This window comes from Nomascus leucogenys, chromosome 3, assembly GCF_006542625.1.
Source record: "Nomascus leucogenys isolate Asia chromosome 3, Asia_NLE_v1, whole genome shotgun sequence".
NCBI lineage: Eukaryota > Metazoa > Chordata > Mammalia > Primates > Hylobatidae > Nomascus > Nomascus leucogenys.
The window spans coordinates 122,992,213-123,008,636 of record NC_044383.1 but is presented as its reverse complement, the minus strand read 5'-3'; the positions used below and the strand labels follow the sequence as shown (position 1 = coordinate 123,008,636).

The 16,424-nt window shown below is 40.9% G+C and overlaps 1 protein-coding gene across 1 annotated transcript in view; it reads right to left on the bottom strand.

Moving 5' to 3' along the window:
* The window catches only part of PEX7 (peroxisomal biogenesis factor 7), a 90,337-nt gene extending 81,926 nt beyond the window's left edge, over nt 1-8,411 (bottom strand). The window contains exons 1-3 of the mRNA XM_030809752.1: nt 8,180-8,411; nt 5,678-5,735; nt 4,463-4,613 (exon numbers count right to left, since the gene is read on the bottom strand). Coding sequence (XP_030665612.1) covers nt 4,463-4,613; nt 5,678-5,735; nt 8,180-8,309 — 339 coding nt within the window. The 5' untranslated portion in view covers nt 8,310-8,411. The remainder of the gene's footprint in view (nt 1-4,462; nt 4,614-5,677; nt 5,736-8,179) is intronic.
* Nucleotides 8,412-16,424: the final 8,013 nt, after the last annotated feature.

The window sequence follows — 16,424 nt, the reverse complement described above, 5'->3', positions numbered from 1 at the left end:
TATAAGCAAATACATTTCCTCCATAACAGAATACTAATAGTTGCATACTTAGGTCAAAAATAAGTTTTTATAAGCAATGCTCAAAAACCTCAATGGATCAAATATGTTATAAAAATTCAGCGAATTGATAAACCTTGTTATTTGACAATGAGAACAAATTTTAACTCATTTTTAAATTGTGATAAGCAAACTCATTAGTTTGAAAATTAGAAATATATTACATTGATTTATGTCATCTTTAAAGTCACTTTAACTCACTCTCAGTAGCACAGTGTTTTAAGTCAGAAAGCAGTGAAATAAAATTGTCAATTCACTCTTTTTTTTCTATTCTCACTGAACTTTTAAAAATTTTTATTATATATTCAGCAGCATTAGAATAAGTGAAGCCAAAGGCATTTTATGGGACTCAAAAGACATAATGACCTCTGCAGACACCAGTTAAACAACAGACAGAAGAATTTGATTCCTACTTCGATGCTAGGTTTAGCAACCATTCACACAGATAACGTCCATGTTTTTCTTTCTTTTCATTTCACCAAGACCTTCATTCCTCAAAGCCTAAGATATATCTAAATCTTGGATTTCTCTTTTTTGCTTCATCTGACAACTTGAAAATTGACTGTTGGTCAATTGGTATGTGTCCACTTGACACATAACTTGTTTTACATTTTTCAAACCCTATTAGAATAAAAGCAAATAATAATACTAGCTCATATTTATTCAATGCTGGTCTGTGATACAGACTACTAATAAACTTAGTTTGCAAATAAAAACACTCAAGTTTAGGAAAAATATGTGACATATGCAAGGTCTCACAACAGGTAACTTACAAAGCTGGGATTCAAATCCAAGATTGACTAAAACCATGCTATACATCTTTATTATATACTCTCTTCCATAGAAGAAAATGACCCATTAGTTGCCCTTCTATTTCACAACATAGCTTCCCTGAACATACTGGTGGAAAAAAAAAAAAAAAAAAACAGAAATTGGCTATGTTCATTATCAACTTTTTTTTTTAATAACTTTTTTTTAAGACAGAGTCTCGCTCTGTTGTCCAGGCTGGAGTGCAGTGGCACGATCTCAGCTCACTGCAACCTCCACCTCCCAGGCTCAAATGATTCTTATGCCTCAGCCACCAAATAGCTGGGACTACAGGTGTGCACCATCACACCCAGCTAATTTTTGTATTTTTAGTAGAGGCAGGGTTTTTGCCATGTTGGCCAGGCTGGTCCCAAACTCCTGGCCTTCAGTGCACTCAGCCTCATTTATTAATTTATTCAACAAATATTTACTAACTCCTTAAAACTCTCATTTGAGCTTAAATCCTTTTAAGTATTTTTGAGTATCTGGCATATGCAATGGACTGAATATGTCCCCACAAAACTCACATGTTGAAATCTTAACCCCCCAATGTAATGGTATTAGGAGGGAGGGCCTCTGGGGGGTAATTAGGTCATGAATGTAGAGCCCTCATGAATGGGATTAGTGCCCTTATAAAAGGGATTTCCAAAACCTCTCTCATTCTCTTTCCATCACCTGCAGATACAACGAAAAGACAGTAGTAGTCTTTGACCTGAAAGAGGGCCCTCATCAGAACCCAAACATGTGGGCACCCTGACCTTGGACTTCCAACCTCCAGAATAGTGAGAAATAAATTTCTGTTCTTTATAAGGCACCCAGTCTATAATACTTTGTTATAGCAGCCTGAACAGACTGAGGCAGAAACTGGTGGCAAGAATTAGGGGTGCTGCTGTAACAAATACCTAAAAAGATTATCTTCATTTATTTTTCATATAACCAAGCAAAATATGTGAAACAGTAAACTCTGACTGTTGAAGCCACTTAACTGTTTTCTATTACACTAACATTCAAGGCATCCTGATACAAACGCTTACCAAAAATTGCATTTGAAAAGAAAACGAGGAAGTCTAACCAGAATAGCAGTACGCAAAACAAATTTTAAAAATTAAAAAACAGAAGTGTGTCTTCGGTTCAATAAATCAGTTGCAAAATTATAGAATGATGTAAAACCGGTTTAATAGCAGTTCAAATAACAAAAGAGGTAAGTGTGTTACTAGTAGACTCAAAGTAACCTAACACTAAGACATGGCTGAGAACTATGTATAGCCACTTTAGGTAATATTAGAACTAGGGGCTCAAGACTATGGTGGTAAAATCTTACAAAGCTTAGCCCTTCATCACATTTCTGGAATAAATTAGGTATATATTGAAAGTGGCGCTGAAAAACAGGATTATCAAAGGAGGCTATCAGAAGGATGAAGGATGTAGAGATCATGTCATCTGAGGACAGGACAATGAAATGACAAGTGCACAGTCTGGAAGAGAGCACAATGGCTATTTTCAAGAGGTTTCCTGGACAAGAGGGGCTGGACTTGGTCTTATCACTTCAGAGAAAGACACTAAAAGCAACAGTTGGTTGCTATAGAAGGTAGAGTTGGGATTACAAGAAGCAGTTTCTTAATAATCAGAACAACCTAAAAGTCAAATAAGTTATCTCAAGAGAAAGTGAAATTTACTTTCACTAAGATGAAGTAAAGACTGAGTGAGCATCCATCCAGGACATCCTAGAACAGTATTTCCCAGAGAGTAGTTACACCAGAGATTATTTTAACTGGTACATACATTTATTTTATTCATTACTTATTTATTTCAATGTACATTAAAAACAAATAAATGTACATACTACAGTAGCCATCGACCCCATTGTTTCATGAATATTACTGTTTTAGGATAAATGAAGCAACAACTTTAGTTGATTGAAAGAAAAACATTAAGTCAATATATTGAATTTACCTTAACTAGCTATATTATTTTATGATGTTAGTTATCATCCTTGAATTTATATAGATAATAAAAGGCACCAAAGATTTAAGAAAAAGGAAAAAAAAAAACTTCTGAAAAGAAAGATATTTTTTTAAAAAGAAAGAAGGAAAAGAAAAACAATAAATTAATTATAATACAAGTGGTATAAAAAGATGTCAAACATCACAAAAACAAGCCTGGGCAACATAGCGAAACTCCATCTCTACAGAAAAAAAAAAACAAACAAACAACAACAACAACAACAACAACAAAAACCACACACACAAAAACTGGCTGGGCACGGTGGCTCACACCTGTAATCCTAGCACTTTGGGAGGCCAAGGCAGGTGGATCATGTGAGCCCAGGAGTTCAAGACCAGCCTAGCCAACATGGTGAAACCCGTCTCTACTAAAAATACAAAAATTAGCAGGGCATGGTGGCGCACATCTGTAATCCCAGCTACTCGGGTAAGACATGACAATAGCTTGAGCCCATTCCAGAAGGTGGAGGTTGCAGTAAGGCAGGATCGCACCACTGCACTCTAGCCTGGGCAACAGAGTGAGACCCTGACACACACACACACACACACACACACACACAAATTCACACAGGTTCCACAAAAGTATCAGAATTTTGGACATACTGTTCTGTAGAGATTCGTGCATTGATCATCCTGAAACTAAAATTTCCCCTTTACCAAAATTGTCTTAATATTCAGTAATTCCCTGAAAACATAGTAACTTACAATTACATTTATTCAAATAGCTATCACAATTAAAATAGAAACTAAAATTTTTCATTATTTCAGTAACAATCTTAGAAATCTTGATTGTCAATAGCTATAGCTATAAAACATCTGGACCCCTCACATAACTAATCTTTACCACAAAAGACTGATATTCTTGCATCTAATAAGCATTTATTGAGGGTCCTCTCGGGCCAGGCACTGTGGTGAACAAAAATTTGAAAGTAGATTAGCTAGTTTTCATTTGAAGGATGTACTGCTACCTTAAGGAAAATCTTAAAACATTTAAGGTAAAAACACAAAAAGAGGATGTCTTTATGTTCACTGAAAATACACATGTATGTTAGTACAACTGAAACCCAAACTATTTTCTATGCTATACATACACACACACAAAATCTAGACACATGAACCAGATTTAGATATAAAATCCCTTCAGTAAGTTCTGCCTCATACTCAGTATTTTATGCTTTTGCTCCAATATACTCTGAAACACCTCGGGAATCTCACTGAAGCCCCAAAGGCAATCTTGTGATGTCTATGTGAAAAGTCCACCTACCTCTACCTAAAGGCACCATGTGGCAAGCACATTCTTAGAGCACAAAGAAAGTGATGGGCCTCTCAGGAGGAAATGGTGCCAGAGTACACTGCTGGAGGTGTTTTTTCTGCCTAATGAGAAGGCTGACCTTTTCTTTTCTTTCCCAGCTCCTTAGGCCAAGAGGTACTTTATGTTTGAATAATCAAATAATAAGTGACATCTAGTATGTATAAGAAATGCTAAAGTTTAAACTTGTCCCCTGAAGGTATTTCTCCATGTGTCCCTCCCCAAATGGATTTCAACCAAAGTCAAAGAAAGAAAAATAATCAGCCCAGAAAGATTCCCCTCCTACCTCCTGAGTGTGCTCTTTATAGACTTGCAGTGGCCCCGCAGCTTTGGCAGTGTCCCAGAGCTGCAGCGAGCCATCGCCACTACAGGTGATGAGGACATGTTCGTTGTTCTCACTCCAAGTCACATCAAACAAACCATCATTCCAGTCAAAGCTACACTAGGAAAAAACAAACAACAAAAAAATACAACACTTACATAGGCAGCTACACAACAAAAAAAAAATTATGTTTTTTTCTTACAATTTATCACATATTTTAACACATGTATCTCATGTAATCTGCACAACTATGGGAGTTAAGTAGAGTAGGTACTTGACAAATATGGCAACAGATTCAGAAAGGTTAAAAAAACAGTGCAATGGAATGTAATAGTCCAAAAATGTAATAGTACACAGTATACTGCTCCACATTTTTTTATGTTTAAATTTTATAATTTACGAGTGGACACTAAGAGACAGGCTTCAGATTTGTTTTGTTTTTTATTTGAGAGAAAGAGTCTTGTTCTGTCATCCAGGCTGAAGTGTAGTGGCCCAATCACAGCTCACTATAGCCTTGAACTGGACTCAAGAAATCCTCCCACCTCAGCCTCCCAAGTAGCTAGGACTACAGGTGTGCACCACCAGGGCACAGCTAATTTTTTTAAAACAATTTTTAGGCCAGGCCCAGTGGCTCACACATATAATACCAGCAATTTGGGAGGCCAAGGCGGGCAGATCACCTGAGGTCAGGAATTTGAGACCAACCTGGCCAAAATGATGAAACCCCGTCTCTACTAAAAAATACAAAAATTAGCCGGGCGTGGTGGTGGGCACCTATAATCCCAGCTACTTGGGAGGCTGAGGCAGGAGAATCACTTGAACCCAGGAGGCGGAAAGATTGCAGTGAGCCAAGATGGCGCCACTATACTCCAGCCTGGGTGACAGAGCCAGACTCTGTGCATAAAAAAAAAATTTCTTTTAGAGAGGGGGTCCTCCTATGTTGCCCACGAGGCTGGTCTTGAACTCCTGGCCTCAAGTGATTCTTCTGCCTCAGACTTGGGAATAGCTGGGACTACAGGTGCACACCACCACAACCAGCTAAAAATAAGCTTCATCCTATGCAAACGCCAAGGTTCCTTTTATACTGTATATTAAAACATTAATCAAAGAGTCAAAACCTAATTCTATTAAGGCTTTAATAGCAACAATATATACCTTTAATAATTCCAGCCCCCTTACCTTCTAAAAAGCCTTAGCCCAGCTTCATCTGGATCCAATATTAGTAGAGTTCCACAGCCTAAAGAGAAAAAAAATCAAGGTCATCCCTTTGAATCTGCCAGGGTAACATCAAAAGTCAAGGAGTTATCAAGTAATTGGTACCTGATTTTAATACCACAAATTTTTCCCCAAAGTTTTTGGGACCTTGAATACCAAACAGTCAGGTGATCAATTTCTCCCTAAAGTTTCTGGGACATGAATACCAAATGTGTTCTCTATTTCTGTTTTTCCATATTGTACTTCAGTTACTAAATATTCAACTTCCCATTGCACCTATGATTGGAATCCAGACATGCACCTAACAGGGGGGTGAAATACTTAAGGGCCTACTCTGTAGCCAGACAAGGCACCAGAGACACAAACTTCCAAGTTGATGTTATCATTCCTACTGACAGATGAGAAACCTCTGGCTTACAGACCCCAGGGACTGCACTCCTCACCAGTAAATCTAAAACACATCTCACACAGGATTTTAAAGCAAAATATGAATGCGGAGATAACTGGTGGGATTTACCACACAACTGGTGGTAATAAAGTGCTGAAAACAGTATTAATATGTTACCTGTCAAAGATTAATTATTTTACCAAAGGGCCATTGTATTTTAAAAGTTATATTTACTTTTATAGAGACCAACGGGGAAAATCTCTTCTATTTAAACGTGACTGAATTTTTTTTCTAAATACCAATTCCTTTTAAAGAGTTTTTGCATAAGATTTTAAGTAGCATTACAGACGAGTCACAGTGGCTCACGCCTGTAATCCCAGCACTTTGGGAGGCCAAGGCAGGAGGATCGCTTGCACCCAGTTCAGGACCAGCCTGGGCAACATAGTGATACCCTGTCTCCACAAAAATAAAAAATCAAAAATTAGCCAGGTGTGGTGGTACATGCCTGTGGTCCCAGCTACTGGTGAGGTTGAGACAGGAGGATCATATGAGCCCAGGAGGTTGAGGCTACGGTGGGCCGTGATTGCACCACTCTACTCAACCTAGGCAACAGGGTGAAACCCCGTCTCTAAAAAGAAAAAGAAAACTACTACCATTATAGACTCGTGAGTCTTCAATCTAACTAGTGGGCCATGTAAATCTGAATGTGCAAGCACTAAGAGCTAAAAATGAAAATAAATCAAGTATTTCTCTGAGTTTTAGAAGTAACATTTTTTTCTGCTGTAGGACAAAACAAAAAAATACAATAGACCACTGACATTATGAAATGAGTTGTTGCATCTCGCTTCAGTGCGGATAATAGCTAGGACATGAATTAAGGCAAAAGCGAGAATGAACCCAGGCCTTTTCATCTAGTCCACGGACTAGATGGACTCTTTTTTTTTTTTTGAGACGGAGTTTTGCTCTTGTTGCCCAGGCTGGAGTGCAATGGTGCGATCTCGGCTCACCGCAACTTCCGCCTCCTGGGTTCAAACTATTCTCTTGCCTCAGCCTCCCGAGTAGCTGGGATTACAGGCATGCGCCACCACGCCCGGCTAATTTTGTATTTTCAGTAGAGACGGGGTTTCTCCATGTTGGTCAGGCTAGTCTGGAACTCCCGAACTCAGGTGATCCGCCCATCTCGGCCTCCCAAAGTGCTGGGATTACAGACGTGAGCCACCGCACCGCGCCCGGCCTTTTTTCTTTTTTTTTTAAGACGGGGTCTCAGTCTGTCATCCAGGCTGGAGTGGAGTGATATGATCTCAGCTCACTGGGCTGGGGCAGAGTGATGTGATCTCAGCTCACTGTAGCCTCAACATCCCGGGCTCAAGCGATCCTCCCGCCTCAGCCTCCTGAGCAGCTTTAAACACAGGCCGAGCCAATGGGCGCGATGGGAGACAATTAACTGGAGTCTGTAACACCTACTTGCGAATGTGTGAATTCCTCGTGAGACAACTACAGGTGAGAACTGAACTTGATATATTTCATGGTGTCACCCGTGGGACTCCAGGCGTCCAGATTCAGGAGCATCGTCCTTAGGAAGGCCAGCCCGCAGGTCGCGGCTCAGTGCTCGAATGCAGACTGGGAATTGTGGACCAACTCATGAGCCCTGGGGCGGTTCTGGCTCAGACCGTCTTCCCCGTACTGCTGTGCCTAGCGGACCAATCTGAGGGACCGCGCAGGCTCCCCCGGCTCTCCCTACGGGGACGTGTGCCTGGGCGTGTGGCAGGTGGCGGAGGCAGCGCGGTCTCAAGGAACAAGGACGCGGGCTACTAGGCTACACCTATATGCACTTGCACACAACTGGAAGAAGATCGACTCCCGCTTCAGACCAACTCCTCGCGCTCCGCAAATAAGGGAGAGGCGCCGACCAGCGCCTCTTCTGCCCCCTGGCGTGGACCCGTGGAACCATCTACGCTCAGAGGGGCTTTCCCTCGAGCGCGAGGAGCTGGAGCCCGGCTGGCCCCCGCCTCCGCCTCAGCCCCCGCCCCCCGGCCCTGGCTGCGCGCCCCCGCCCCGGCTGCGCGGCCCCGCCTCACCCGCGATGCCGTAGTGCTGCGCGGTGGCGCAGGCCAGGCGGCCCGGCAGGTACGGGGAGAACTCGGCGGCGTAGCCGTGGCGTCCCGGCGTCCGCAGCGTCCGCGCTGCTCCACCGCACACCTCACTCATCCCGCACGCCGCCCCCGGCCCTCGCCGCCCCGGCCGCGGAAGCCGTTCCGAGTCGGAGGCACACTGGCGCGGTTAGAGAGACTACGGAGGCCGGACGGAAGTGTGGGCCCCGTGCCCTGTGTTTGAGATTCTGATTGGTCCGCACAGGAAAGGGCGTTGACTCCGACGGAGACCATTTTTGTTTTGGGTGAAACCAAACTGAATTGCGCCTGCTGCAAAGATACAGATCTATCAGGGGAGTGATCCAGGGTTAGGTATTATTAATAATTACGGCAGCTTTTGTCGTTGCATCTCAGCCTCCTCTGCGGTGCTATCTGGTTATTTCATTGAGCGTTCGGAAGACTGGCATCAGGAACTTTTCCTGATGATTATAAAGTGAGAAAAGTTACAGCCGACTCTGAAACCACGCAGCGCGTCCAAAATTGCGTGCTGCGTTGCCCAAGGAAACTGGAAGCAATGATAACTTAAGTCCGTGGAGTCACTGCGGTCTTTAGGAATAAGAGGGTGGGCTGGTGGGCTACTTTCACACTATAACTGGAAAAGATGAAACAACAACTCCAAACCAACTCCCCATGCTTGGCAAGTGAGAAAAAGGAGTTGGCCAGTTCTAATGAAGCTAAGCAAAAAAGCAGCACATCATCATAAACAACTTTTTAAAGAAGTATTACTATACATGTATATATTGTATGGTAATAAGTGCTCAGATGCTGGTGCTCATTCATTCATTGCCAGGCATGTACTATGTGGAGAATGACCAAATATAATTTATCTGCCAAACCAAGATACTTTTGAGAGTAAAGAGGGTGTAATTATTAAGCCAGGTCAACAGGCACAAACCAAGTCGTATGATCACCTTAACCATATACCAAGAACAGTACTAGGCATTTGGGATTCAAAATAATAGAATATGGTCCATGGCCTCAAGAGATTAGAGAAGAAGACTAAAAGAAAAGTCATGTAATTAGTTAAGTGTAATCAAAATACTGTAGAGGCTATGAGAAATATATATGGGGTGTTTTTAAAAGGTGATTGTCCGTGCCAGAGATATGGGAATTGCAGGAAAGGCTGCAGAAGAGAGATGGTCTTTATGGTGATTGCACACAGATGAGTAGGTTTTCTTTAAGTAGACAAGAAGATGGAGATCTTTGTAGGAGCAGGAATAACATGAGCAACCCAGGAGATTTAAACCAGCATGATCCATAGGGGATCGTGGCTGCCAGGACTCAGCCTGGCCAGATGGAAGGGATACGGTGAAAAAAATATTGGGTGGGGAGACTATAGAGTGTTGTACTGGGGCTAGATCATGAAGAGTCTTATATACCATACTAAGAGAATTGGATTTCTACTGTAAACAATGAAAAAGAGTGGAAGTTTTCTAATGTGAGAAATTAAATGACCAAGGTTTTATTTTAAAAAGTCCTGCAACACTAATATGGAGGATAGAGTTTGGAGATGGGGAGGCCGGTTAAAAGACTTTTGCAGGCCGGGCGCGGTGGCTCACACCTGTAATCCCAGCACACTAGGAGGCCGAGGCAGGCAGATCACTTGAGGATCCAGACCAGCGTGGCCTCTATTATTTTGGATTTTTATCATATGTAGTCACTGGAATGTATGCTGCATGAGGGCAGAAATTTTTGCTTGTTATGTTCGCTGTTGTATCCCAAGGACCTAGTATTTAAGCATTCAGGAAATGTTGAGTGAATGCAGCCTAACACAATGCCTAAATGATCAGTGTGTTTTTCGTAATACTACAAAAAGCAACCTGGAAACATTCTGGAGTTTATTGAAATGCTAAATAGGTGTTAATAAAATCTCAAAGTAAGCAAACATGAAGCAGCTGGGACCTGGGCAAAGAGTTGTATATAAAGAGTTATCCAATCTAAGCTAAAAATAGTGTGGTATCTCTGGGAGGGACAAAGGCTGGTTCCAGCTGGGGTAAACTATTTACAGTGACCTTGGACATACACACACACACAAATTGAGCTATTACCTGCTCCTTACCTAACCATACATGATTATAGCATTGTAAAATATTTCATCCCACCTGTGAAGCTTTCTAAAATATAAACTAAACATGTAAAAAATAAACCATACTCTTACAATAGATTTTGAGCATCTTGAAGTAATATCCAAGTCTAATTTGTTTAAGTCTCCAGTACCTTGAAGAATGTCCGATATATAGTAAACACTGCACAAATGTTTGACAACTTGAGCTGAACTGGAAAATTAAGGAAAAGGAACATGAAATGCTCCTTAGATTCTCCTTGTCCCCTGCCCTTGCTCCACACCCCTTCCTCCACCCATGCTTTACCAAGTGGAGTCCAAGTTTGCTAGGGGTATGGATAGAATTGGAGTTAAGAATTGCCTGGAAGGGCCGCGCATGGTGGCTTATGCCTGTAATCCCAATAATTTGGGAGGCGGCAGGCAGAACACTTGAGGTCAAGAGTTTGAGACCAGCCTGGCCAACATGGTGAAACCCTGTCTCTACTAAAAATACAAAAATTAGCCAGGCATGGTGGTGGGCACCTGTAATCCCAGCTACTCTGGAGAAGGCTGAGGCAGGAGAATCGCTTGAACCCTGGAGGCAGAGGTTGCAGTGAACTGAGATCACACCACTGCACTTCAGCCTGGGCGACAGAGCGAAACTCCGTCTCAAAAAAAAAAAAAAAGACTCTCTTTGTTGTCTTCCACCTGTTCTTGTCATTGTTTAGGAGTACTTGGTATTTCCCAACTGAGACAGAAACCATTTTTTATAAACATTCATTACACCTCAGAGTTGTGTAACTTCTAAACTTGGCCAACTCTGTGAAAGACCATTTAACTCTGTGGAAGGCCTAATAATGTAGGCGGACATGGCTAGATGTCAGGTTTCTGTAAGGATCTACAATTATATTTAGATTATTTTGTTTTATAACTGCTATGGTGACCTCACAAAGACTCTAACTGCAAATATTTACCAACCCACATCATTTTTAAAACTAGTTTATCTTTCCCATGGAGAGAGACCGGAAGTAAAATAATTGAAATATGTGGTCTTTCCACCCAGGTGAATCATTATCCTAGGTAAATCGACAGGTTGCTATGTTTAAGGTTGCATATGGTAGTTATGGGAAATAATTCCAAGAAAGGATGGATAATTTCATTGTTCCTTTTAGCTCTGCACAGCATTGTGCTGGGTACCTAGTTAGCCTTTAATCAACGTTTGCCAGAGGGTTAATGTAATCATCATCCAAGAACTTTAAGCACTATCTTCAAATATATGATGGATACTTGGACTGATGCACTTTAGAGACCCTTAAAGTTCCGAAAGTCTCTAATTATGGGCTAATTGTCTACCTTGCTCATTTTATATCATTCATCACTTATTATTTTAGTTATACTTTCTTGTTAAAAATTTTAGAATCTGTGGTAATGTAAAATGGTGCAGCTGATATGGGAAATAGGATAGCAATTGCTTAAAAAATTAAACATAGAATTACCATATAATCTCGCAATTCCACTTTTGGGTATATATCTAAAAGAAACTGAAATTTTAGTGGCCATAAATGGCCATAAATATTGTGATAAATATGCCTCAACTTACTGGGGGAATAAACACAAAATGCTTTTATTTTCCAGTTATTTCCACCAACTATTCCTTATCTAATCTTCTTCATGCTGGGTAGCAGGACTACTGGCAAAAACATAGTCTCTGTTATGTGATTACAACCTTGAGTAACCTTGAGTACTGTATCTCAGACAGGTCTCAATCAATTTAGAAAGTTTATTTTGCCAAGGTTAAGGATGTGCCTGTGACACAGCCTCAGAAGGTCCTGATGACATGTCCACAAGGTGGTTGGGGTACAGCTTGGTTTTATGCATTTGAGGGAGACATGAGACATCAATTAATACATGTAAGATTTACACTAGTTTGGTCCAGAATGGTGGGACACTCAGAGAGGGGGTGGCTTCCAGGTCATAGGTAGATTTAAATATTTTCTGATTAGTGATTGGTTGAGTCATTATCAACAGAAAGGAACGTCTGGGTTACTAATAAGGGGTTGTAGAGACCAAGGCTTTATCATGCAGATGAAGCCTGGAAATGTTTCTTTTTTTTTTAATTTTATAAAAAATTTATTCAGGATCCAAAGCAGTATGTAAATGTTTCTTATCGGATTTAAAGAGTCTGTTCTATCAGTAATTCCAAAAGGGAGGAGGGTATAATGAGGCGTGTCCAGCTCCCCATTCCCATCACGGCCTGAGCTTATTTTCCAGGCTAACTTTGGAATGCCCTTGCCTAGAGAAGGGGTCCATTCAGATGACTGGGGCTTAGAATTTTATTTTTGGCTTACAGTATTTACAAAGGATTACTAGTGTCACAAAGGCTGAGGATTCAGGAAAAGCTGATGGGAATAATGCTATGGAATTCATGCAAAAGCAGGTTATAGTAGGTCATTCCTTTCAGACCACAAGGAGTGATTATATACCTTGGCAGAGGCTATTGAGTCAGTCTGCCCAGCACCCCTGACTTCTCTGGAAGCTCACATCTTCTCCACCTAACCTTCACTACACAGCCCTGTGCTTAGGACTGAGCCTCTCCTAACACCCCTACCTAGATACCATGTTGTCCCAGGACTACACGTGATCCAAGCCACATTAGTCAGAGTTAGTCCCTGGGACTTTTCTAATTACCTTCTACTTTGTTGTTGTTGCTGTTGTTTGAGACATGGTCTTTGTCACCCAGGCTGGAGTGCAGTGGCACGATCGCAGCTGTCTGCAACCTCTGCCTCCCAGGTTCAAGCAATTCTCCTGACTCAGACTCCTGAGTAGCTGGGATTACAGGCACACACCACCACAGCCGGCTAATTTTTATATTTTTAATAGAGATGGGTTTTTGCCTTGTTGGCCAGGCTTGTCTTGAACTCCTGGCCTCATATGATCTACCTGCCTTGGCCTCCCAAAGTGCTAGGATTACATGTGTGAGCCACCATGCCCGGCCCTAATTATCTTGTACTTTGATGAGAAGCTAGCCTGAGAGAATATTCCAAAAATGATAGTTCTAGGATCACCAGAGTATGTACCTTATAAAAGTGCTGTACTACAGTGGAGGTTGTCCCATCTCTCTTAAATGGACTAAAGGCACCTCTCCAGGAGAGTTGAGATGTATTAAAATCCACCTCCTCTTAGTCTAAGCCATAGAATTTCAGAAATTGCAAATCAAAATAAGCCTAGACTACAAGGGTAAAGGAATTGGCTACATTTGAGAGAAAGAATCCCAGTAAATCAGAAGGCAGGAAGTAGATGCTAGATTTTAAATATTCATAAATGTTAAGACTTTGGTTTAGAGTATAAGATAATCTGTTTTACAGATAAAAGTTTCTGTACTTTCCAAAAGGAGCTGGGAGCACTGTGAATCACACAAACGTATTAGAAGCCTCTTGAATTGGAAATGGCATTCAGAGAACTCTGGGCACAAGAATGAGATTCGTATATTCCAAAGATGATGAAACTGAAATTAGATTGGTAAAATGCATGATACACAAGGAACTGGAAGTTGAATAGTTCACCTGAAATTATTTTTAATCCAAAAAGGGTAACTATAAATGTGTTCATATAAAGCTAAAAGTGGTATAAATTAAACTTTTAAAAACATGTATTTTTTTCGGAAATTAGTTGTAAGCTCAGAAAAAATGAAATATAACAGGCTACAAGAGAAGAATAAAAACTTCAAAAGGACTTCAAAGATAGAAAATAGGCAAGAAACTTCAAAGAAAGAAAGGAAAAAAATGGCAGTTTTAAATAATGTCTAACAGCAAAATCTCTGGTTTTTCCAAGATGGGGATTGAACCAACTGCTCCCCATCCTTTTCTAAGTAAAATAATGATTTATGAATATTAGTTTCCTTAAAAAATTCTAAATTTTGGTATTTTTATATTAAACACATTTTAAATATCTAAAGGGATAACATTCTACAATGAATCAGGGAGATTTAATTTTACCTTAATTTTAAAGGAATATAGTTTTATTATAGATTTTCTCAATAATGATAAGTACAGTTACTAAAGAATATAAAACTGGTAATTGAGGCATAGAATGGCTTGCTTGTTTGTTTGTTTTTTTCATTTTGATTTGTTTTAAGACAGTCTCAGGGCCGGGCACGGTGGCTCACGCCTGTAATCTCAGCACTTTGGGAGGCTGAGGCGGGTGGATCATGAGGTCAAGAGATCGAGACCATCTTGGCTAACATGGTGAAACCCTGTCTCTACTAAAAATGTAAAAAAAAAAAATTAGCCGGGCATGGTGGTGGGCGCCTGTAGTCCCAGCTACTCGGGAGGCTGAGGCAGGAGTATGGCAAGAACCCAGGAGGCGGAGCTTGCAGTGAGCCGAGATCGCGTCACTGCACTCCAGCCTGGGCAACAAAGCAAGACTCTGTCTCAGAAAAAAAAAAAAAAGATCACTTCAGTGATCCTCTCACCTCAGCCTCCCCAGTAGCTGGGACTACAGGCATGCCCAGCTAATGTTTGTATTTTTTGTAGAGACAGAGTTTCACCATGTTGCCCAGGCTGTTCTCGAACTTCTGGTCTCCAGCCATCTGCCTGCCTTGGCCTCCCAAAGTGCTGGGATTACAGGCCTGAGCCACTGTCCCCAACCTATTATTATTTTTAATTGACACATAATAATTGTATATATTTATGGGGCACCAATCAAGATAATGAACAAATCTATTATCCTCAAAAGTTTCTTCATGCCCCTTTGTCATCTCTCCTTCCTGTGCTCCCCTCCTCCTTCCCCAGGTAACCACTAATCTGCTTCATTATAAATTAATTTGCATTTTTAAAGAATTTTACAGGCCCATCACTGTGGTTCACACCTGTAATCGTATGGCTTTGGGAGGCCCAGGTGAGAGAATGCTTGACTCGAGGAGCTCAAGACCAACCTGGGCAAAAAAGTGAGACCCTGTCTCTACAAAAAATCAAAAGGTTAGTTAGCCAGGCATGGTGGCCCATGACTATGGTCCCAGCTACAATGAAAGGCTGAGGCAGGAGGATTCCTTGAGCCCAGGAGGTCCAGGCTACAGTGAGCTTTGATGGGGCCACTGCACTCCAGCCTGGTCAACAGACTGAGACCCTGTCTCAAAAAAAAAAAATAAAAAAACCCAAAAAACTTTCTTTCACCTTGTTTTCAGCTTCATTGTTTTTATGTGTATCTGCAGTCCATTATTTTTATTGTGTACTCCTTTTTGTTGTATGCATATACCACAATTTGTGCATTCAGTCACCTAATGGTGGACATTTGGGTTGTTTACAGGTTTTGCCTATGACAAAGCTTTGATAAACATTAATATTCAAATCTTTTTATGAATATATTCTTTCATTTATCTTGGCTAAATACACCAAAGTGATATGGTGAGTCACAATGAAGATGTGTGTTCAAGTTTTAAAGGAACTGTCAAACTATTTCCAAAGAGTTCTACCATTTTACATTCCCACCAGCAGTGTAAGAGAGTTTTAGTTCCTCCATATTCTCACTAACAGTTGATATGGCCAGTTGTCATACTTCATTGTGATTTTTATATATGTGTTTCCTTAATGACTACAGATATTTAGCATGTTTTCCTGTGCTTATTTGTCACTGGAGAAATATCTGTTAAAGCCTTTTGCTTGTTATTTGCTGGATTTTTTGTTTTCTTATTGTTGAGCTTTACAAATTACATATTCTTACAAGCCTTTTGTCAGATAGGTGATTTGCAAATATTTTCTTCCAGTTTGTGGTTTGTTTCTTCATTCTCTTAATACGGTTTTTCAAAGAGCAGAAGTTTTTAATTATAATGACATCCAGTTTATTGATTTGTTCAGTTATGGATCATGCTTTTGGTGTCTTATCTAAAAAATCTTTGCCTAATTCAAAGTTGCAAAGGTTTTCTGCTTTTTTTTTTTTTTTCAGATGGAGTCTCACTCTGCCTGTTACCCAGGCTGGAGTGCAATGGCATAATCTTGGCTCACTACAACCTCCACCCCCAGGGTTGAAGTGATTCTCCTGTCTCAGCCTCCTAAGTAGCTGGGATTACAGGCACCCGCCACCACGCCCAGTTAATTTTGTATTTTTAGTAGAGACAGGGTTTCACCCTGTTGACCA